General features: G+C 34.7%; 1 protein-coding gene across 9 annotated transcripts in view; it reads right to left on the reverse strand.

Moving 5' to 3' along the window:
• The window catches only part of Ppp1r12a (protein phosphatase 1, regulatory subunit 12A), a 133,155-nt gene that overhangs the window by 14,619 nt on the left and 93,136 nt on the right, over nucleotides 1–25,400 (reverse strand). For 4 of the 9 annotated variants that reach the window (XM_013517877.1, XM_005374361.2, XM_013517866.1 and 1 more), the window contains 12 exons: nucleotides 24,777–24,992; nucleotides 23,232–23,326; nucleotides 22,371–22,475; nucleotides 21,341–21,508; nucleotides 20,794–20,970; nucleotides 14,753–14,843; nucleotides 13,275–13,475; nucleotides 12,881–13,049; nucleotides 10,597–10,718; nucleotides 7,104–7,169; nucleotides 3,054–3,070; nucleotides 1,911–2,046 (listed from right to left, as the gene is read on the reverse strand). In XM_013517877.1, the coding sequence (XP_013373331.1) occupies nucleotides 1,911–2,046; nucleotides 3,054–3,070; nucleotides 7,104–7,169; nucleotides 10,597–10,718; nucleotides 12,881–13,049; nucleotides 13,275–13,475; nucleotides 14,753–14,843; nucleotides 20,794–20,970; nucleotides 21,341–21,508; nucleotides 22,371–22,475; nucleotides 23,232–23,326; nucleotides 24,777–24,992 (1,563 nt within the window). The remainder of the gene's footprint in view (nucleotides 1–1,910; nucleotides 2,047–3,053; nucleotides 3,071–7,103; nucleotides 7,170–10,596; nucleotides 10,719–12,880; nucleotides 13,050–13,274; nucleotides 13,476–14,752; nucleotides 14,844–20,793; nucleotides 20,971–21,340; nucleotides 21,509–22,370; nucleotides 22,476–23,231; nucleotides 23,327–24,776; nucleotides 24,993–25,400) is intronic. The other 5 variants (XM_005374363.2, XM_013517885.1, XM_013517875.1 and 2 more) reach the window with 4 other exon arrangements.

Genomic DNA, 25,400 nt, shown 5'->3' on the forward strand with positions numbered 1-25,400 from the left:
AAAAAAAATAGAATATACTAAAAATGCTTTTTAATATTTTGTGGTTGCAAGGTAGAGACTGATAGTCATATGCAGGTATTACAGTCCAGCAAGAATACACAAATTATCCCAGCATTTAAAATGTGAAATTTTACTGAAAAAAATCTCACTTTGCAGTTTCTCTAAAAAAATGACTCAGTTATCTGATAAAGTGGGATCATATACCTACACAGCAATTGTAGCCAAGAAGTCCCTGTGATGCTGATTTGGAGTGTCTGAGCTTTTCTGCTATCATTTCCTCTTGAGTTTCAAAAAATGAAATAGTTACATTCATCATATCACTTTTATTACTTATGGTAAAGTTAAAAGCTAAGCAAAATATTTCTTAAAATATTTCAAATCTAGGACAAAACCTAAGACATTCCCCTTTTCTGACGATTTTTGTCCTATTCTGCAACACTTGACTGTATTGCTACCCTGCCCTCCCCACTGCTTTCATGGTAATCCCTATAATCATGTCTTATCCCAGCTATTCCAATAATGGGACTTTTCCCTGTCCTTCCACTGGTCTACGGAAAGTAGCATACTTTTCTTTTTTTAATTTTAAAGAGTATAATAAAAAACAATAAAACGACACAGAATTTCCAAACAAGACGACAGGGAATTAACAATGGTTATTATATTGCATACTGTTATCTTCAAAGCAGTTCTTAGATTACCAGATATAGGCATGTCAGACTGATCAAACAAAATAAACACTGTTCCTCCTTTCAAAGAACTAACAGAAATTAGTGCAATTATCGCTATCTTGTATATATAGATTTGCATACTTTTCATATGCCAAACATTTTTGTCACTCCCCATAAATTAAAGACATTTGAATAGCTTTCAAATGTTTTTAGCATATGGGTTTATTTAAAGTAGTCTAGAAGAAACTGCATGCTGTGGTTGCAGTATCCACTGAAACTTAAATTATTGTAATGTACCGTATACCCTTCTGCTACCAGGTCTACGTGCTTACAGTTTATTCCATCTAGAACACCCTTCTCTTCTACTTTTCGCAGCTTACAATTAATCATCCTTTTGTTGGTGGCTAAAGCCTTGCTTTCTTAAAAATCTTTTCACAGGACCCATCACTTTCTTTTGTTATATACTTTTAAAAAATTGTATCTTTACAAGTTTAAAATTATAATTCATTAGCTTGATAGTGTTTCTTTTTCCCACTACATGGAAGATGCTCATGAGACCAGGACAATACATCCATCTTCACTAGCTCACGAGTAGAATCTCATTGGGCGGCACATTTCAGTACCTTATTCTTTACTCAGTAAATACCTATGGTGCACAATGAGTCCCTCCTTGCTGGTTACTGATCTAGTTAATCAGAAAGTATTGTAATTCAAATAGCTGCCAGATACCCAGGAAAACATACAAATACTACAAGTTTTCTCAATAAACTTCAGTATTCTAAACTCAGAATGTACAGATTAATAATACTCACAATCCTAGATTGCAGAGTTTCTAGGACTTAATTACCGTACTTTCAACCTTAATCTTTAACAGCACCTAAGCTATCAAAACTTTTTCAATTACCTAGGAAAACTACAGTCACCTTTAGAAAGCCATATTCTCTGTCTGCCTCCTATTAACAAAGAAAAAAACGTGTGCATAATGCCACACACCCTACCTCCGAATACTGCCTCTTAGTTCAATCACTCTAATGGCCTGAAATACTTAAATCTGCAGTGTCTTGAATACTTAAAAACAAAAACAAAAACAGCTATTCACATTCTACTCAGTACTTGTCAAAAACTAAATATGCAAGTAAGTTATTTCCAGATACTGATTTCATTGTAAGCTCATATAAATAAAATATCTCAACACAAAAGGTAACTTATTTTTAACTAAATATAGCTAAATAACCCAAGTACCTTTTTAAAGTCTGTAGAGTCGTCCTTGTCTAGCCTGCTACTGTAAGGTTTTCTTTCTTCTAAATAACTGTACGATCCAGAGCGACCCAGCAAGGAATCATACCGATCACTAGCTGATGTGGAACTGGTTTCATATCTTCAAAAGACGAGTTTAAACCAAAAGCTTTATTATAGTCTTCCACAAATTACATTTATATTCTAGTATATATTTACTTGACATTCCAAAATAGTAATAGTATCCCTAACTTGTTATCTAGTCCATTTTTGTGATACATAATAAATGAGAGTTTAAATTTAACATTGACTTCCATTATTTAAAGAGATTCAAAATTTCTGTATCTGGTTTCATATTATGATAGATTATTTCAATAGTTTTAAATTACATAACCTGTTCTCACATTTTTACAACTTGTATTTTTACAACTCTGGTATCAGAACATGGATTATAAAGGATGGCATGTTATCATTTAACTGGCAGTACTTATTTTCTCTTTTTAGTAGTATATAGTGGTATTTTAAAATCAGTAACATCTTAGATTTCATGATATCCAAAATGACAGTGGGCTGGTCCTAAACATGAAGAATGTTTCTTATTTGTAAGTGTGGATTATTTATTCTGTTTCTGAATTTAGGTTACCTTTACAGGAAAATACTATTGTCTACGTTAATTCAATAGAATCACCAGTACTGTATATAAATATATTCTTGGTCTTACAGGGTTTTGGTTAACAATTATGCTTTTACCTAAAGCAGAGCTAAGTGAAAAGATGCTGAATACTTCATTAAATATGGATTTCAGTTCCTGATGTTAATGAGACAATGCTGCTATAACTTAGAAAACTAGAAAAAGTATCACTGTTGTACAGATTTGGGAAAAAACCTTCTTTCGTAGTGACCTCTTATAACCAGTGAACCGAAAAAAAAAAACCATTTAACTAAGAAAGCAAATAACACTTGATCTTAGCCAAAAGGTCGAGGAGCGATGGAGAAAGCTAGTAACAGTGATTAAGTCATCTAAATTTCTATAGGTTTTTATAACCCAGCTTATTCTTATGTACAAAATCACTAAAATCCACTAGCAACATATTTTTACTGAAGATAAAACAGAGAACAATAATCAGTAAAAAAAATGGTGAAACATACCTAGAAATGGAATCCGTCTAGAAAGAAAACACATAATACATTTTATGCTTTTATTCAACTATTAACTGATAAGCTGATTAAGTAAACTTAACGTAACATTACTAATGTTTCTTACCATTAACATGCCCCCGCTGGTTTGAACTATCAGCAGTATACATATGCCTGTCCCAGTGAGCAGCTTGTACCAATGGGGGTACAAATGGATCTAATTGCTTTTACCGTTCTTTCTACTAATAAAATTAATAAAAAGCTGGGACAGTCATACATGTACCACTGGTGGTTCAAGCTGCCTGGCGTAAGACAGACGAATTATGGCCCCGTCGTGAACATGTTAAACTAACTGATCTATGCACTATGTATGCTTTTACTTTACTGGAGCTATTTAAAAATATTGCAGAATACAGCATCATTGTATTCTTTTTTACATGCACAGTATCAAATACTTGGAAATTCACCATTTGACTTCCTATAGAAACCACCATCCATTACTTTTCAATCAGAAGAAGAAATGATAGACTGAGAAGCATATCTAGTACTTATATGTATTTAGCAGAAGTGACATATTTCTTAAGAAATATCAGGTACTATGCAATATCTCAAAGCAACCATTTTAGCCATTTTTGTTTTTGAGGCAGTAAGAAGCACACAAATAAATACCTATTTTATGCAAAAGAGTATACATGTATTTTGTTTAAATTTTACTCTGGAAATCTAGCTATACATTTCTTCATGGTTTAGCAACCAGGGTGGGGGGGATTATGATTCTTTAAGTTAATTTCTTAAGCAAACGGTATGCTAACTTAAAGTTCCTTCCTCTCTAAAGGATGAAACAATTAATAGGGTAAAACAATGAATAGGGTAAAACAGTCTTCATGGGAACCAAAGTAGCTTTTTTGTGTGAACTTTATTTTTTTCCTATTTCTACTAAAAACCTCATGGAATCAACAAACTTATGTAAGGTAGCTATTTAGAAATGGTTAATTTTCTGAATTTGATATTTGTCGTTTTCCATTTATATATCTCTAAACGGACTAAAATTACTAGGTTCCTCTGGGACTGTTTAAAGTCTACTTCAGATTTTACTATCTAAACCATGTTTACCACTGCAGTTTTAATATTACCTATATTCACATTTTTATGCAGCAGGTCCCTAGAACTTTGTAATTTTACAAAATCAAAACTCAGTACCCGTCAAAAAACAACCTTCCTCCACAGCACTGGCAACCACAACTCTATTTTTTGTTTCTGAGTTGTGACTTATTTAGATAATTGAGTAGGTTGAATTATATAGTGTTTGTCTTTTTGTGTCTTTCTTGTTTCACTTTGCATATCCTTGTTCCCTGTATTTTAAAATTTTTTCCAAAATAAATATATTCTTTCAATTTTTCAATACTGCGAGCTCATATAAAAGTATATGGTATAGAGTTCCTCCATAAAACCCCATATGTCTATCCCCTAGACAACCACTATTAACCTTTTTTCAACCTATAGCATCTATGTGAACATACAAAATATGGTGGTACCTCAGTTCATGGACTTAGTTTGTAGTTTGTTCTGTCGTTTTGGAGAAGATGGCCACGTCTGTGTTTGTGTGGGAAAGAAAGATGGCTGCAGTCATGTTTGTCAGCTGATGCAGTTTGCAAACTAAAGCATTCACGAACTGAGGTACCACTGTACTGGTCTATCCACATACATTTTATGTAATTTATTCCCTATCAGTAGAAATTTAGAGTGTTTTGATTAAACTGTACACAAGTTACCATTATGAGGTAATAACAACACTCATTTTAGGAAATGTTCGTAAGACTTTTGCTGGTTTTTTTTTTTTTTTTTTTGGTACTGGGACTCAAACTCAGGACCTTGCGCTTGCCAGGCAGGCACTGGTGCTACTGAGCTACATCCCTGGCCCCAACTTTTGCTGCTTACATCTTCTCTCAGAGAAGCAAGGGCTGTTACCAGTGTTTGAAAGAGCAGTACACTTAGTGGGGCAAGCTCCATTTCAGTCTGCTAGGTGAGACACTCTGAGTCGGCATCTTAACTCCACCCTTCCTCTTCCTCCTGGTACAACAATTACTAAGGGTAGGCGACCTGACACACGGCCCACACTGGTAGCAAATAGCTACCGGAGCTCAGTGGTGTGCCTTGTCTGGCCACAGCCAACTCTAATCTCATCTCTGTAAGGTAAATTAGCCTGAGGATGACACTGACATACAAAACTTCCAGAGTACAATAAATTATTTTTTTGTAATCCAATTTCAGTTTGGCATTCTGTGTTCTTGTAACTGAAAGAACGGTAGCACAAAGCACGAGCTAAAGAATTTTTTCTTTAAAATGAACAAAAACTTAACTGTTGGGAACTAAGAAAACTTTTCTTTTAAAATACACTGTTAGTTAACTTTAATCTATGTTTTGATACAATTTTTATTACTATATAGGCATAATTTTAACGTATCGGCATAATTTTTATAATAAAATTTACACTTCATATACGCTTCAGAGTTACAGCTTTGGAAGGGTCAGGGATACAGCTCAGTGGCACAAGCACCTGCCTGACAAGCGCAAGGTCCTGAGTTTGATTCCTGGTACCAACCCCCTTCCCGCCGCCTCAAAAAGAGTTACAGCTTTGGAAGCCTGAACTCTTCTCCCTCCCACTGAGGCCTGAGGTGAGGTAGGCTCTGTGTGGTAAAGACGTCACCTGGGATGTTTTTATTAATTCCTCCTTCTTATTATCTGTCCATTTTAATAGGAATTCATAGGGTACCAATGGGAAAGAAAGATGATGAATGAATCAGCTCACAGAATAAGAAAGAGACATACGTTAGGTAAATTCGGGGAGAGTGAATAACTGAAAATAGTTCGACACTTTCCTGCCAGCTTGAACCACTGATGGTACATGCGTGACTGTCCCATCGGGTAGCCTTTTATTAATTCTATTTAAAAAAAGACCAACAAAAGCAATTAGATCCGGTGATACCACCAGTGGCACAAGCCACTCACTGGGCATGGACCACCACTGGTGGTTTAAACTGCCTGGCAGCAAGACACACAAATTATGATCTCAACATGAACACATTAAATGATAAAGCTTTTGCCCGGTAATAATTTACCCTCAATACTTATTCATTCCTTAATTTGTCTGTCTGACCTAAAATGTCCTTTTTGGGTCAAAATAAGCAAACAGCTCTTGAAGTAAATGTCCACAGTCACTCTAGCACCGTAGCCAGCTTTTGGTCACTTACAGATCCTTGCTGACTGAAAGGAAGTGTCATAGTTTGATTAAGACATTCCAAGTCAAAGTGAAGACAGCATTAACATGACCAGAATGCTATTTCAGGATAGGCAGTGGTGACTCATGTTGTATAGTTCCAACCCTATATGAAAAAGAGCTCTTTATCTCTCTGCCCAACCAAACAACAGGGATAGAGGGGCAAAAAAAGGGCAAAGAGGAATGAACTTTTACTGTTAACTATGCAACCATACATCACTGCAAATTGCCTTAATCCCTTCAGCAGTACTGAGGGAGAAAAGAATGCCTTTTTCAGAAGATTGTGATTATGAATATAAAATAAGTCTTTTGCAGACTCTAAATTTCTGAACAGAGGTAAAGTAAGTTAGATGTCTATTTTCTCTGCATATTTGTAACTCTGCCCCTACAGAAATAAAATCTGAGCCTACTACTTCTGGATTTCTACTACTTCTGAGTCTCCTTTAGATATTTTCCTTTTAAGGATGTTATTCAACATTTTTGCTTTTTCTCTTCAACTCTAAAGATGAAATAACAATCAACTACGTTCACTTAGAGTATACAGTCTGATGGGTTTTTGCAGTTACTGTATCTCCATAACCCTACCAGTACAATAAAGATTCTAGAATATTTCCATCCCCTAAAATATTATCTATTCCTATTTGGTCCTTCTGCCCTGAATTATTTATTCCCATAGGTAGGTGAGCAGTATAATAACTATTTTGCATAAGTAAATACAATTAAACAACTAAAAGTAATCTTTAAAAATAGTGATACTTCTCAATATAAAATGTAATGTTACTTACTTGAGTTTCTTTTTTATTGGATCCCTCTTCTGTATCTGACTGTTGTTCTTGTTCATTCTCATCACTCTGAAACAGATTGTCAATTTATTTTAGGAAGAAAAGACAGATTTCAAACAGTTCGTTTTTAGGGCTGGGGATTTAGCTCAGCGGCAAAAGCGCCTGCCTGGCAAGCGCAAGGTTGTGAGTTCGGTTCCCAGTACCGGAGAAAAACAACAACAACAAAAAATCAAACAGTTCGTTTTTAAGAACTTTAAGGCTTTGCCCATTTAAAATGACTCTTGAGAAAAACCACTTTTTTGAAATAGTCAAAAAAAAAGATTTTTAAGTGGAAATTTTCTGCCCTATTAGGAGGAAGACTATTTTGTTGGCATAGTACAACCTAAATAGGCCTGGTGTATATATATGTGAAGAGAACTTATCTAACATGTGGAATAGGAAACACATATATATATTGAAGATGGAAAAAAAAGCAGAGTTCAATATGAGAAGATATTCTATATCACATTATAATGATACAGTATATACTTCAAAAGTCAGTATAAGCGCTTTTTAGTGTTTCAATTATAATGAAGCAGCAAAAACAATTTCATGTTAAAAAAACAAATTTGCTGAAACTTGGAAAGACTTTATCAACAGTCCTACTATGTTTAGGTGGAGTTCTTTCTTGAAATTTCTAGGAGTTTAGAGTACATGGAATAGAAAATCAAGGTTATAGTATGACACATCTAGAATTCCAGCCTATGAGAATATTCTACGAGAAAGTCTTAAAAATATCCACAAACTTTAAAGGGTTAGAGAATAGAAAAGAAAAAACATGCTCAAACATCTGGCTAAGGCTCACTGTAGAAATACTACAGGTTTTAAAGTAGGTAAATCTAGTGTAGTACTAGGATACTTATTTTTACTGTGTGACTTAAGATAAATTATTTTAACTTTTTGAATCATTGTTATCCATAAAGTAAGGACGAAACTATAGAATTTTGTTCCACAGATTAGAAAGAATTTTTGTACAAGATACGAGTTTGGTATCTAGCAAAAGGGTTACATGAAGTTAATAAGGGAACGGGAGCAATTAACGATGTTTTGCTGTACTATTACTAACTCCATGCAATGAACTCACAGTCTATATGCAATTTCATATGAGAACACAGGAACTAGAAAGAAAGAAGTAGGGGAGCTCCAGAGATCCTAAGAACGAGAAGTAACTGTGAAAAGGAATCTAATACAACAACAGAAAAGAGCTACCTACCTATGCACCATTTCTTTGACTAAGCCCTTTGTTCTTTTTGTAGGCTGTTTAAACCTGAGGTATTTTATCTTTTCATTATAGAGAAAAATAGTCCTGTGCCTTGATGGCGCAGTCATTCTGACTTAAATAATAATAGTAATAATACAATTCTGCCTATGGAATTCTTAACACATATGAGTTATTAAGAATAATTTTAAATAATAAGACTTACTAACATTAGGATGCAAAGGGCTAAGGTTTTTTTTGTTTTGTTTTGTTTTTCTTTTTGAGACAAGGTCTTACTATGCAGTTCAGGCTGGCCTCGAACTCGCAACAATCCTCCTGCCTCAGCCTCCTGAGTGCTGGGAAGGGCTAATGTTTTATTTTACTGTTATTAAAAATCTTACTGAGCAATCAGCTAAAAATCAGTAAGAAATTATGCATTTTCTCACAAAGGAACAAAATACTGTGCCCAAAAAATAATGAACTGGAATCTGATTAATCCAAATACCAGTTTATAGAAAATATTAAAAAAAAAGAGGAATGTATTAACTTATACTTCACAGAAATAACTAAGTTTCCTTCAGAAATGACTGCAAAAAAATTAGATGAAAAGGAGAATCTTACTGATTGACAGACTTCAAAGAAATAACCAATCATAATGTATGATCCTTATTTAGATCCTAACCAAACCAGCAAATGATAGAAGATAAAACTGGGGAAGCAGACAGAACTTATTAGCTAAAACAGTAGGTTCTTGGGATGGGATCATCACACTATTCCTGAATTTTTGTAAATGTTTGAACTGTTTCCCATCATTTATGTATTACTTTATTTTCCATGTTTTTTAAAACTATTGTATTACAGCCCCATACAATACTGCTTCATCAAGTCTAATAAAAAGGCAGGAGGACTCCAAGTTCATGTCCTGCCTAGGAGAACTTCGAAAGAAGCTGTCTCAAAGTTTAAAAAGAGATAGGATGTAGATCAGTGAAGACCATCCTGGGTTCAATCCCCTAGTATTTAAAAAAAAAAAATGGCCAGGGATGTAGCTCGTTAGCACAAGCGCCTGCCTGGCAAGCGCAGGTCCTAAGTGCGATTCAAGGTACAAAAACAAAAAATCAGATTCTGGTTGGTTTTGAAAGTGAGGATGATTAAGATTGAGAGAGAAAGAATATGTGGGCGCCTGCATTGCTGTTTGTAGGCCAATGCCTTATGCTAGACATTTAGGAATTATGTTTCAGTGTACATGTCATGCTTCAACAGGGTTCTTAATTTAAAAAGGGAAAAAAAAATCAAGAAGCTAAAAAAGAGACCAATTATGTTTGCTCTTCCGTAGTTACATGTTGTCTTGAAACATAAATTTCACATTAATGCTGCTGTCTCATGATTCTCTTACATACAAGAAAGGGATCACACATGGTCAGAAATCTGGAAAAATATTACATCAGGCATACCGCCAGGGAACTGGAAAAAATTAATTTTTATGGAGTAGTTATAATTTCATTAGTAAAACACTGTTTCTACACAGCATGCCTTTAGATGGAATCAATTCTGTTTTGTAGATCTTCCCTTACTTGTGAAAATGTGATTAAATGTAAAACATATTTCTCTCAAGAAATCGCTAAGATAGATAAGCAGTTTAGCCATTATAAAATAATCAGCGTATGTCCTCCAAGCAGCAACCATTTTAATTTTTATTCTGAAACTGGGGCAGAACTCCTTTTAAGTAATACCAAAAAAATCGAAGTAGTTCTTCAGTATCTTTATAAAGGACTTTCACTTAACAATCAACTCAGAAAACACAATGATGATTTAAAGAGTACGTAATCTAAAATGTATAAGAAATTATCAGTATGAATTTATGGGAACATTAGTGTCACGGCCTGTGTCTAGATTTCCCCCAAAGTCTCACTTGGTCACCTTTTCAGAGGTGGCTGAATCTGGAGTGTGTGACGCTGAGATTAAGGGTGTGTGCCTAGTACATCAGTCCACTGATTCACCTGCCATAGTTCCAGCTATGATTAGGGGTGTGAGTGCTACACCTGCCCCAGGGCAAGCAGCCCGTGAACAATGTAAGGGAGAAAAAGGGTCTTCTTTCTCTCCCTGGTTGCTTTTGCTGTCTTGTGGGAGCCATTAACTGTTCTCCTGCTCTACAAACTATGAACCACCTTTAACTCTGGGTGTCAGGTATTTTGTTTCAGCAAGGAGAAAAGTAACTAAGACAATTAGGTATCCTATAAAGTGGTTTCAGCAGGTTCTCACATCTTGTGTCCAAAAGGAAACTCCTGTAGATCTTCTTTTCTCTCTTGGTCGCCGCCGTTCTCTGATGGATTTAGGTTGTGATTTATCTTCACCTTCTTTTTCTTCTTCTTTTTTTTCTCCCTCTGTTAAAGTTATAATACATCACATGATGACAACGTACCTTGACAGAATTTTAAAAACTATACATGTCAAAACAATTCTAAATCAGCCTCCTTTGTGAAGCTTTCTAAATTTCCCCAATCAGAATTTCTGACCCCTTGCAGAACTTCTATACTTTTTATAAACATGCACTGTTATCTCCCATTAAGATATATTTTCAAGAATCACAAAAATAATCTCCCTTTTCCTAGCACCTAAATAAAAGTTTTGCTCAAAAGATATATTTGCTGAACAGAAAACAACGGAATCCTAGAGGAGAACAGGGTTCCGGCTATTAATGTGTGACAAGAGACAGCTACGACACCCAAACCTAACCCTCAGGTGCCTAACCTGGCTTGCCTGGCCTGCAGTGCATGAAGAGGGACTGTCCTGGCCAAGTACAGTTTATGTAAGTATAGAACTTCCTTTTTTTGAGCTAATGGCTTGTGAATCACAGATTAGACAAACCTGCAAGAGGGAAAAAACAACCTACAACCATCTTAATGATGGGAAATGTAGTAGGAATCACATAAATTTATTAGTTTCTATTTCTGTTTTTGGTTTTTGTTTTTTTGAGATAGGGTCTTACAATGTAGCTGCTCACTAAGTGGCCCAGAGGCGGGCCTCGAACCACAGAGCCGCTCCTGCCTCCGCCACTACGCCTGGCTCACAGTTCCTACTGCTGCTGTCAGTCCTTCTTTGGGAGAGACACGTATTTCTTTCATTTCTGTCACAAATATCTAAGGTCAAACTCTTCTGGAAAATATTATCTTTTATTAAAAACAAATCAACATAAAAATGTTACTCTTACAATTTCTGTTTCCTCCCTGCAACAGTTAAAATGACTTTTGGCTCATATGCTATTAGAATATTAGGGTTTTTAAGTATACTAAAAATACAGACATATTTAGAGCAAAGATGATTTTTAGAAGACTATTAGCAAAGGGTCATGGGAAAAGACACCCCAAAATTAGTTTCAAGAGAAAATTAAAGCTCTTTTACAATTAGTTCAGAGCAAAGGTCTAAAAACCCGGTGCTGCAGTGCCATCCGGATATGCGAGTGGGGAAAGCCGAGCGGCAGGGCGCTTCCGGGGGAAGGGTAGCTGCTGCCACTCAGTTTTGGCCAACTGCTGACACACGAGAAACCAGACCCGGTCCTGACAAATTCTTTAGCTTGTTAAGAAAAGCCAAAAATCTGAAATTTATGTGAAATGTCCCTAAATTTAAATTTGGCTCAAAATTTTACCAACACTCTATGGGCCTCACACACAGTAGTTAAAAGAACTGAAACATCTTAATGACTACCACCAACAAAAAAATCTAATTTCTGATGCTTATCCTACATGATTACTGACATAAATAATGATTAACACTATGAGATACAGCTTTTAAATATCAAATGGAACCATTTTATTTAATAATCATCCCCATTATGAAATAAAATTAATCACTTTCCACAGGAAGTTGAATAAGAATTAGAATCCCAAAGGAAGTTTATATCAACAGGAAGTGGCAATATGTCCATTCATGTGCCAAATATAGTTAAGAAACCTAATTTTCAAGAAGAAGCATAAACATTTTTTCTTAGTAAGAACATTACACATTTCCCAACAGTCTCCCACAAATAACTGAAAAATATGATGTGCATAAGAAATAGCTTAAAGTTCCCAAAAATCACTGCAGTAAAAGCCAATCTTAGTATCAGTTAACCACCAGTGCATCTAAATTCACTTTTTCACAGGAGAACATGAAAGTTTTTGTGAAGTATTAGGTTATACAAAGCTGTATGTATCGACTCCAGGCCATAACATTTTTGGGGCAGAAGCGGGGGAGAATCTTCTTGAGACAGGGTCTTTCTATGCAGTTCAGGATGGTCTTGAAGTTGTAAACATCCTCCTGCCTCAGCCTCCTGAGTGCTGGGATTGCAAGCGTGTGCCACCACACCCGGTTCTTTTTTTTTTTTTTTTCTTTTTTTGCATAATATATTCTATATATATGTTTTTCTACTTTTCTCATTCTCAAGCTTATGCTCTTTCTGTTTGGGCCAAATGAGTCACAATTTAGAATGTTGTTCTTTTCAGCTGCACTATTAGGAAAAGCCAAAGGATTACTTGAAGGCAACAAAGTATTTTCAAATTGTTCTTACCTCTCTCATTTTCTTTCGTTAACCCTCTGGAGTAAGCAGAAGTTATCCCTACAAGACTGTTTGGCCTGTTTAGCTGACTTGAAGCACAGAGTGAACTGCTCATGGAGGAAAGTGAAGAGGATGAAGTGGCTGAACTTGAAGTTGATACTGGTCTGTATCGCGGATAAGTCTATGAAACATTAAAATTAAAACCCACTTGGAATATTAATCACAATGAAGACATACCGAACACTTCAAGGGAAAAGTAACGTTCTAATGTCAAAGTAATTAAAAAACCCAGCTAAAATAATTTCATGTTTTATACAGTTCCGTTGATATATAAATCTCTTGTGTACTAAAGAGTCACAAGACCCATTCATACCATTTGCCTAAACTGTGTTACTAACAGCACTACCTCATCATAGGTTCTGGAGTACTTCTGTTTATATTCATCTTCTCTAGATGCTTCTGACTCCTTCTTTTCCTCTTGTTTCTCCTTATCTTGTTTTTCTTTTTCCTCTTTTTCTTTTTCCTCATTTTCTTGTTCTCTGGTTCTGGTAGAACGACTTCTTCCTATTGTTTTTTCAGCTTCTTGAAGATCAGTCAATGTCACTCCCTGCACACAAAAAAGGATACATTTAATTATAAGGTGCATTAAACCTTGTTTCAAAATAATATTTTAGAAATAGATATATTAAATATGAATGATTAAAAGTCAAATATACATGTTTTCAATTGGTTCATAAGAAAAAACTGCTTTTACACAGATTAGAGGACCTTAAATCTGTGAAGAATCAATGTGAGTAAACACAACGATAGGTTCTGGGGAAGACACGAATATGGCCAAGAAACTGTGCCCATGCTCAGAAATTAAGGAAATATTAAGAGAGATAAACACCATATGAATACAAAAGTTCCTACATTCAGGGAGGGACAAGAACCAGTAGATACACTGTTTATATAATACATTACACACATATATATATGTGTGTGTGTTTATGTATTTGCTTATATAAATACAGTATTTTTATATTATGAATCACATTAAAATAATTTTTAAGGCTTAACTGAGATTTAAATAAAGAAAAAATTTGTTTAATTCTGAAGAACAGGTTAGTTTTCAAGAAGTAATAGACTCAAGGACAGAAAAAGACGCCAGGTGCCCTGGTGCATGGCTGTAAGCCCAGCACGTCAGAGGCTGAGCTGAGAGAAAGGCCACAAGTTTGAAGCCAGTCTGGACTACACAGTGAGTTCAAGGAAGCCTGGAACACATAGCAAGACCCTGTCTCAACTCCACCATCCCTCCAAAAAAAACAATGGGAAATAGATGTTAAGCCCAACCAACAGCTCAGTTTGAAAGCAAAGTAGTACTAAGGATCAAATAGTTGTATCTGTACCGTGGAAAGGAAAGACACAAGAGGGCCTATGACATGTATCACAACTAGAGTAACGAGGAGGAAGAGGCTCACCACTAGCCCGAGAGATGTTTTTCTCACACTTGCACATTAACTGTTTGATACATACTTAACAGGAGGCTTATTCCTTACCCAGTCCAGCCTCCGAACAGTCACAGAACTCTTTAATCATTATCAGATACCATACGTGATTAATTCATTCTAACACTAATCAAATACTCAACCAGACATCAAACTAGGAATGGAGGATACATAAGCAACATAAAAGCACACAGCTAACTAGATGAAATACAAGAGTAACATTGTCACTATATGCAAAGGCTATGAGAGAATTACTGCAGCATTTTTTAAGCTTGACTCAAACTAATATAGTGACATCTACACTGTTACAAAAAATAAGAAAAGGCAATTGGTTTTTACATAGCTAGTGCATACAGATGCTTTATAGAATTTTATATATTATATACAGATAATATACCTGTGTTGATCTTCGAGACTGTCTTGCTTGTCTAGATCTTGCTTTTCTTTGGGATTCAGATTCTTCATCCCTAACAGGAGTGAGGTATGATCTAAAGTAATAAAGAAAGACTGTTGGTTGGAAATCTATCTGTGAATGTAAATATACATAGATGAGTATGAAGGGAACCTAAATGTACTGTTCAATGAGGTTTAAGAAAAAGAATTGCCACACAACGGTTATACCCGCTCTGAAATTCTGTGTGTCATCTGATCACTTCTTTTTAGATTGCAACTAATTCTATTTTAATATATCATATTTTCTTTTTTTCAACCATATTTAAACCCAATACTTTTAAGAATCACACTTAGAAAAATTCAGACTCAAAGATTCAAAGTTTTATCTCTCTTGACAGGAATATTTCATTTAGAAAAAGGTCAACTTTTCAAAAATGGGCAGGAAACTTAGGAAAGTCCCTTTTCCTGCCCCAAAAGATCCAAAAAAGTGACAACCTAATCTCATTTTAAAAACTCATTCAATGTTAATTCTCTAGCTCCTCTCAAACACCTATTACAATCTCCCTATTAGTTCTGCACTTTTAATGGCCCATGTACTATTATTAAAAAGGGGAGGCTTTAAATTCTTCATCTACAGTATTTTAAAAATTGGAATACTAAAGTATTAGATAGGTATCAAAATCCTTTCTACATTTCTTACTATTCAGAGTACAGAATCCTAATTCCTTATATCATTCCTTTTGCCCCCATTCCGGCCTAATGTAACATCACCTTAAATGATACGTGAAGTTATATGACCAAACTCTGTCAATGTTTTCTTTTGCTACAATGGTTGGGATTGGATGCAATTTTGACTATAGATGTTGAGTGATTATGTGTCATTCTATTCATTTTTTGTCACTGTGTTTTTGTTAATAATGTTTTTGGCAGACATTATACTCTGTTCACACTTTGAACAAGAATTGAACAATTCAAAAGGTATGGTACCACGTGTGGCCAAAATTAAACAATTAAAGGGCTAAGCAGAGATAAGACAGAGCCCTGCAACACATGTAGACTTTCCTCTACTAATGAGTATTACCTAGGAAATTCAGCTGCTAACTCTAATTATACTACCATGCAGCACGTATTTCCCTCTAGAACACTTACAGAAGTCAACTGTCTCTATTCTCTATGTTTAGTTAGTAAGTTTAATTTATGATACCTACAGCTTTCTCCAAGCCCCTAAGTAATGGTCTGGGGAGTTTTCGTTATTCAAATACTAGTTTTTAAAGGGGTTCTTTTGTTAACTTCAGTATCCCTCTCAATCTGTAATTCATTTTGTTTTTTAATCTGACACTATTCATACAAACATAACTAAGTTCTGAATTTGTGGTTTTATGGGTTTTCTATTTTTTTCTGCATGTCTTTAAAAACTTTAAATTCAGGGAATTCAGTAATATGCCTTCAATTTCCTTAGAATCTACAGATTCTTCAGAACTCTTTTCAGAGAGCTCCCCTTCCTTTTATATATAGAGGAGCTTGTATTTCTTTCCCACCACATCCTTCAACTTTTAAATACGTGCTTCATTATTCCTAGTGTGTACTTGCTTAGGTAACCAGGATGACAAGTTTCTCACTTCAATCTTACTTGACAGTTTCATCAATTAGTTCTTACTTATGAGTTAAAAATTAGTTGCAGCGAATTGGTCCTCCTGTTGCTCTCACTACAATTACCAAGAACTGTGGGCAAAGTCAGTCAAATTCTCAAGTGGGTGCTTTCGCTTTAGTGAGATGTCCAGCGAACTTAAGAGAAAAATGAAGACTCCATTGCAAGTACATTCTGGCTTCAGTTATTTTTATGATCTGGTTTAAGAAAACAGCACCTATTTCTGGTCAAGTAACTTACGGCACTATTGCATAACGATACAACTACATTTTTCTTTGTTATTTGTATGCTCTTTACCATGTTTTCATCTCTGTGTTGTTCGACTACTGAAAGGCCATGTGCTCGTTTCACAGTAATGCATTTATCTCATAATGAAGGTTCACCTCTCCCAACATACGAATTTGGTGAGAGTTCTCTTACCCAATTTCTACTAAAATATTAGTTCTGATCTTAATTCATAACATAAATTCGTTTCTGTGTCATTTTAACTTGTCCTCCTAAAATGGAGGCACAGGGAATAACGTAAATAAAACAATTTGGTGGTTGGCCTCTTCTTAGTTTGACTTTCTCCTGCCATCTCAATTCAGATTCTGCTACACATGGTTTCACTGTATCAATGCACAGATACAAGTGAGTACATCTGGGAGGATTTGCTTTCCCTTCTTTTCGTGATGTTACACTAAGCTTCACACGTATTTTCCCACTGCTTTATAGTGCTCACTTCTATTAATAATCTTGAGTTTTTAATTTTTTATTTAAATGTAACAGATACTTCCTATTTTTAAAATAATTACACTGATTTTTTTCTGGGATAAATAACTTAAGAGGAGGCATTAACCAGAAGTCCTACTAATTGAAGTTTAAAAAAACGTTATTTCTAGGATATATGGACTTCTTATTTATGTACCTATAGGCATTTTTTGGACTTCTACTAGGTAAAAATAAAAAATATAAAAGATAATACCTAAAGTGATCGCTAACTTGGCTCAACAAAAAAGAATTTATGAAGGTCAAGTGTATGTATTTATTCAGCATTTCAAGAGCTGTAGGCAGGCTTTAATGAGTCTCGATTCCTTTTTTTGGCAGTGGTGATACTGGGAATTGAACCTGTGCATGGATCTGTGCACTTTTTAATTGTCCGAGAGAGGGTCTTGCTGAGTCACTAAATTGCCCAGGCTGGGTTTGAACTTCTGAAGCCCCTGGCTCCTACAGTGTAGGATGACAAGCATGTGCTGTCATGTCCAGCTGTGTTATACAGCTCCAAGCTGCTGGGAGTTTAAAAACATATTTATCACACCTAGTTTAACATGTGCAGGTTAGGGATATAAGTTACTAGTTGAAACACTTACAAACTCTATTCATTTAATTTTCCATACAATATTTGTCTCAAGACAGCATAATATCTAGGTTATGATTTGTAATATTTAAAATATTTCCTATATTTGATAGTTACCATCTGATTTTCAGTTACTTTCTCCTCCCTTGGGATGCCTATGGAGAACAGACCTCTAAGAATAGGATGGAGAGAAGAAAATAATTTATGTATTTTCTATAGTTTTAATTCCAAAGAGGTGATCATCAAAAATGTGGTTAAGAATATACCCACCAAATTCCACTGTCATCTTAATCACTGCAGTAGCATACTATCATACTGTATTTGTTCCTCATGACTTACACAGGGGATGATTTTGTTCATTTTTCTTAGATTGCTCACTATTTTGTAAATTTAAGCTTTAGAGATTTTTTTCCCAATAAATCATTTGATTTTATTTCACTGACACTTATTGGCTGTTATTTACAATGGTTATATTTTTGTTAGTCAACCAAATTACACCGTCATTACACGAGTATCAACCCGTGTTATTTAATATTCAGCATTTTTCCTTCCAGAAAAAATATAAAATAGCGAACGGGGACTGGCTGAACCAAAAGAAAATGGTAGAAGAGAGCATACTGAAACAGTTCATACAAACATGAAGTTATTTGGAAAGCATTATTTTGTAGTTTAGAAAGACTATGGAGAATAACAAGTAGGTAAACAGCAAAATAATTTGCTCTCATGCTCCACTAATTTATGTCTAACATCTTCCTACCTTATAAAAATTTAGTCCATTGGAATTCTTAACTAAGAAAAACAGACATTCCTGTGATAATCATGACCAACAGGAAGAGGAAAATTCAAAAAGTGGAATTTAACAGTGTACATGGGAACTTTATATAAAAACTGAAAGTGCATATTTATCTAATGTCTTAAGTGTGCTGACTTATCTTTTTCAGTCACATCATATTTTTAAATTATCATGTATACATTTTAAGGCAAATTTCAACTATATACATCTGAGAACCACTGATGAAATTTAATTAAAAGACAAACAAGAGGCCAACGATGTATTAAAAATTGCAAACAACTATTTCACATGGAAGAAAACACAAACATTATTATCACAAATATCACTGAAACAAAGTAAGACAAAATCTCTACAATGTAGAGAAGAATATCAACAGACACATTTTGTTTCTTATCCTATGATAATCTGCTTTGTCATAAAAATACACCTCAAATTTAATTTTTGATCTTTAATATCTTTCATTTAACTAGGATTAGTTCTAAAAGTCAAACCTGACTCTCTCCATCAGATGGATGTTAAGAATCACAATTTGAGAACTGGAGGTGTAGCTCAGTGGTAGAGGGTTAGATCCCCAGCACTACTCCCCACCTCCCAAATTCTGAGACGCATTCATTAGGCTGTTACTGCAGTGGAAAAAAGCATGGGATACCAGATACACGATTTCAGAAGCTGAAATATGTAAATCAAACACCTTTTTTTTTTGGGCAGAAGAAATTATAACCTGGAGATAATGCTAATTTCAAGGATTAAGATACAGCAAGAGGCTGAGATACATCATTGAATGCAAAGTCTGCACTCTTATCAATGAATACATATGTATTACAATGTATTGATACAATGTATCAATGAATACACTGATCAATTAACAGGTTATTTTGATGAGTGTGACGTGTACAATCCTTTAATTTCTGTTGCCTATATGGTCTTGTTGAAAGCATGACAAAAACCTAAAATAGACTTAAATTTATAGAAAAATAAAGGAAGAATAATTAAACAATATAATGTACTGACATTTCACTCATAGAGTACCAACCACTTTGAATGATGTTATGAAATTATTAAAACTTGCTATTAATGAGATTTAAATCCAATATATAAATAAAGAGCAAAAGGTAGGTAACAGGAAGTAGGGAGATCTTTGTCAAATGGAAAGGAGACACATGCACCAACTTCTCACAAAGAATGTAATCATTATGTACTGCAAACACACTAATAAAAAAAATGAAAAAAGTTCACATTTTTCATAAAAGACACTGACAAAAAGTAAAGATGCAATGATAAAATATTTAGTGAGAACTTGTCAGTTTTCATCTATTCAAACACAAATATTGTCTGCTACAGACCAAGTACTTTGACAGGCACTGCAGCTAAAGGACTGTACATACACTGGCCGGCAGAAAGTTAATCTGGTCAGTATCTTAGTAAGGAAAGACTGTCTATAGCTAAGTTAATTTTGCAAGAATAAAGTCTCTGGGTCTCAGTTTCCTTCTGTAAAGATATCCCAAAAGGTAATGAGTAAGCACTTTCCTACATCTATTATTTCATATCAATAGATTGCATAAGATGTAAGCAATGCTCTTAAATATATTTAAGAACACATAATAAATTTGTAAGATTCTTCTAAAAATTCAATTAATGAGTTCTTTCTATGTACTAGAACTAAAACTAAGTGAATGAAGCCACATTTGAATTACCTGGCATGCTCATATGTATAGAACCCTTTCAACTGAAGAATTGCCTTCTTTTCCCACCATTTTTGTAGAGCTAGGGATCAAACTCAAGGCCTCACACATGCCAGGCAAAAGTACTCTAACCAAGCTACACCTCAGCCCAAGAATGTGAAGATGAAACTTTCAAAAACAGTTTAACATCCATCAAATTTCTTAATAATGGAAGGAAGTAATGAGAAGAAAGACAAAAGCTGCTTCTGTCACATTACATCAAATTGCCCATATATGTATTTAGGGCTTCATCACAAAAGAATTTTTTTTTAAATAAGCCCACTAAAAACCAGCAATGGCTAAGTAAGAAGATAACTGTTTGGCTCACTGTCTTTTAAATAACAACATTAGTTCTCTCATAGGTAGATTACCAACCCTAAATAATAACTGCTAGTTATATCAATTTACATAGTTGGGACCTGAAACAGAGTATTTTACTTATTAGCCATTAGAGATGGTCATCAACTTATCAAGACTTTTAAAAACCAAAACCCAACTTTCACCACCAGGCCAACATATTAGCAGTACTGTTAGGACCTTTACACACCTGCGTCTCTCCCTGACCTCTGATGTAGAGGAGACAGTGCCAGCAGTAGTTGTAGTCAGGGTTGTAGTAGGAGCTGCAGCATTTACAACAGTTGGAGCAACAGGAATGGTCACTGCCGTAGGAACACTGTCCTTGTCTTTCTCAGTACTATCCTCAGCCCACAAACGATTTGAGGTACTATAGCATCATAAGCAGCAACACAAAAAGAGAAAAGGAAAATAGCTAAACAATGAAAGCACTTTGTAGCAGCTGAAAACATGTGACTACAGGGATGGATTTTTTAAAAACATGTGAGACATCTTTCAACTATAAACCAAAAGCTCACCCAGAGCTGTCAGAAATTTACATTTTAAGCAGTCTAACTCAGGAACTTAATTTTTTTCCCCAGACATGCATAACTGCTTCATTTTGGAACCAATTTTTTGTTTGGAAATAACTTTAATAAAGTAGGTGAAAAAATCCAGAGCCCCACAATCTTCTAAACAAAGACACATGCACATACATAAGCACACAGTAGACCTGAACATGAAGCGCATCTGTGGCTTACCTGCTCTGTGTGCCTGCAGAGGAAGGACCCGTGGTAATCTTTGTAGTAGTGCTTGTGCTGGAAAGCAGGCTTTTCTGAAGCCCAGCTGCAGAGGTAACTGTTGGTGTTGATGTGGTGCTTGGAACACTAGAACTAATCAAATCATCTTGTCTTCTACCAAAGGAGCAACTAAAGGAAAGAGTCATATCTGTACAGGATGTGTCTGTGTGTATATTCTATACTTAATGTCTTACACATTATACAAATTCACAAGACTAGGAAAAAACCCTAGAATACTGTGTTCCTAAATATACCACCAGCTCCAGCACCAAGAGTTGCATCCACAACTTGCTAGAGTTCAGATGACTTAGCTAATTTGGCAGTGTCTCATTTTACTGTTTCCTCCCCACTCCAATAAAACCAAAGATGATCTAATTTAATATTTCACACTTGAGAATATTCTAGGATCATGTGGTACCAGGCTGATTATTAAAAAAAAAACAAACACTTTGGTTTGGTTTTATTCAGGAAAAGTAGACCTTTGACATTTTTTGAGGAAATTCTTTCAGCAATGGGTCAGATAACTAGGGAGTGACCCATACCTACAGTATTAAAGTTGACCATATCGTACTCTTCTTTTTGGTAGCTTCTTGTAGAGAACTAGCTCCGTGCAAGCCCGCCATATGACAAAACTTCCAACTGAAGTTCTCCCACAAGTGGAAAACTTCTAGACTGTAAGTGATGACTAGATCAATTAAGATACTGATTTATTTCAGCTGCTCTAGTCAATCACATAACACATTCCTTTTAAATATACAATCTAAAAAATGCCTCATATCAATTTAATTACATAATAAAAATGTATGAGCAAATCATTACCTACCCTTAAATACATATTCTGCATATTCAAATCAAATTTTACTTAACAGAAGATACAATATTTGACCGAAGTACTTATTTGCTTAACTAATGTTAAATTGAGGGCATCAAACTGCCTCACATTTTTATGAAATAATCCATAAAAATCACTTCTTCGGAAGTGTATTATTACCTTTTATGATAAGTTGATCCTTCATTAATGGAGCTATTTTTTTTAAGATCATCTTCCCATTTTCTTCTTGTATAAGAACTACTTGTTCGCAAACTTGAAGAGTCTCTGTGAAAAGAACATAGTAGGCAATTTCAAAGTATGATTCTAGTAGTTATTTTGAAATAGGATTAAGAAGACTGTACACTAATAAATATTAGAAGTAAAAACTAGTAAAATCTCATGGGAAAATGCTTTTGGTATTTATCAAGAGGGGAACATAATTCCAGTTCTAACACTTTATTCCCAATGGTCTAATGCTATCTATAGGGGCAAGGAAGATGTTTATAAAAATATTATTTATGATAAAAAAAACACTAGAAGATTATGTCCATAAAACTGGGGGTGTTACTTATACCTCAGCAGACCTTTTCTATGGTATATTATGTACTGATGAAAAACAAAGCTTACTCAGAATAAGTATTAACACATAAAAGTACTTATGAGATGTTATAGGAAAAAAAATCACGGTACAAAATGGGATAACATGATTGCGACTATATTAAAAAATTCTCAAACACTATGCGCAGAAAAATCAGAAGAAACCATCAAAAATAGGGACACTGATTAAGTACAGGCTTTCCTTTCCTTTATGTCGGAAATGTTTAGAGAACTTGTACTAGTTTGTGGCCTCTTTTATGACTTTCCTCTTATTCTTATCCAGTCACAATACTTGCTTTTCACTTTTATGAACATACTAAGCCTACACCTCCTCAGGACTGTGTACGTGGTGTTCTCCCACATAACTACACTTCTAATGTGTTGCCTCTCTTGCTAAATAATAAAGACTGTTTACAGTAAACGCATAAAGCGATCTTAGCTCACCTGTTTTCTTTCTCTTCAATGTCTGATGTACTAGCTAATCGTCTTGGTATTGTAGGTGCAACATAAGCCAGCCTTGTACCTTTGCTGTCTTTCTCCTGTACAAAAGGAAAATAATGAACAAAAAAAACAATGTGTGCTGATTTAAGGCATTGCTGAAATTATAAGAAAAAGTTATTCAACAATGTGTAATTATACAGCCAATAAATTTACTCTGTATTTCCACTGTACCCTTCTAAACTCTAAAACTGATGTATATCAATAATCAGTAGCACAAGCACAAAAGAATAATCTGTTCAAACTAGTATTTTTCATTCTCCTTAAATCTACAATTAGAAAATAATTTAACACAAGGAAGAAAATTCCTCTTATGTCTTAGTGCAATTTTCTGAAACATATTTGCAGTAGTGTCATAAGCTGAAACACTTCTTTTTTTCCAGAGAAATAAGGTCTCACGTAAAGTTCACTGAGAAGTCACAACTGTTATACAAGCTATGACAGCCGTGACAATCTAGGCTTTAAAATATGTTAAACATTGAAACAAAGCACTACGTAAGCTGTATGTTTTCAATTTTTATTAGTACATGTTTGCAGTACATAATGATTGCATTCCTCATGGGGAGCTGGTAAATGCATATAACATCTTAATTCTTACTTCCATGCCTTTCCTCTCTCCTTCATTTCCTGGCCCTATTATAAAAGATTTCTTTCCCTTTTTCCTATTATCTAACTTGTATAAATTTATAAAAAAGCGTAATATTAAAATTAACTGATGAAATACCATATCTAAATTTCTGACATGAGGAATCATTCTTCAAGAAAGAAAACTATATAAAGAAAAATAAAGTTCAAAGCACAGAAAACGCAGTTAGAAAACCCCACAGCATTGGGTAAACTGTGATATAACTATTTGACATGATATTAATACTGCTGAGTATTTTAAGTTTTTAAAATTGTAGTACTGGGGGTTTGATCAAGCGCCTTTGCACTAAGCTACACCTCAGGTCCTTTTTCCTCTTTTATTTTGAGTGATGGCCTCACTAAGTAGCCTAAGTTGGGCTCCAACTTGTGATCTTCTGCCTTAGCCTCCTAGAATGCTGGGATCACATGTGTGTGTGGCACCACACCTGGCTAACACTGTCTTTTAAAATATAACTAAAACTGCTCATTAAATCTAAGTGCTTGTAATGGATCATATCAAAAAGCTGGTAAAGAAACTGCAAATATTGCACGAATGCAACTTGTAAATATACTTGTGGAAAAAAATTAGTTTCTATACTTTGGAAAACTTACTCCTATACTTTATAATAAAGGATCTTTTCACCTGAGTACATACTATGTTTTGGGCAAATAATCTGATCTTTTCAGTAATTATAATGCCATGTAAATATGTTTATGGTAGGTACATTGTATAAAATTTATTAAGCTGAGTGAATTAAGTTGATACCTACAGCTTAAAGATACCTAATAGAAAATCCGTCAGATTTGATATTCCTGGAAAAGAAATTATTAGAGTGCTTATGAAAACCAGATTGTAAAATACACTACCTTTTCTTTATTATCCAAAGAGGAGGACAGTCTGGGACTTGAAGCTGAACGTATAACCCCTGCAGTGTCTTTTTCTTTTTGAGCTTCTTTAGATGCCGTGATTTCAGCAAGAGCACCGTAACTGCCAGTCTTTCTGAGTCCTAGCCTCCAAGATGCAGGAGACTCATCTTTTCTCTCTTCTTCTTTGGGAGAAATTTTTGTTGTTGATGTTGGAAACTATTTTTTTTTTTTAAAGAAAAAATCATCAAAACTGATCAGTCCTTAATTTGGAAATGATGAAGACATGTCTAAAATTTACAGTTAATAGTTTCAGGAGAAGAAAACTTACTAATTAGGTTAATGTCTTAGTCAGAAATGTAAAAATTTAAAACTGACAGAGGAATAGACTATCTTTCCAGAGGTTAGATTTAAAAAACACACTACATATTTTATATCACACGGAAAAATTATGATGCACATACAGAAAACAGCACACCGTAAGGACTTAAAAAACCATGCATCTCTGGAATCAATATTTATATTAAAATTGTTATGTTGTAACCTAATATAAATTCTTGCACATAGCAATGCCTCACCATAGATCTCTCACCCTTACTGGGCACAAGAACAATGCCAGTTTTGCGC

This window comes from Chinchilla lanigera, unplaced genomic scaffold (genome assembly GCF_000276665.1).
Source record: "Chinchilla lanigera isolate Chin_1 unplaced genomic scaffold, ChiLan1.0 scaffold00004, whole genome shotgun sequence".
NCBI classification, from domain to species: domain Eukaryota; kingdom Metazoa; phylum Chordata; class Mammalia; order Rodentia; family Chinchillidae; genus Chinchilla; species Chinchilla lanigera.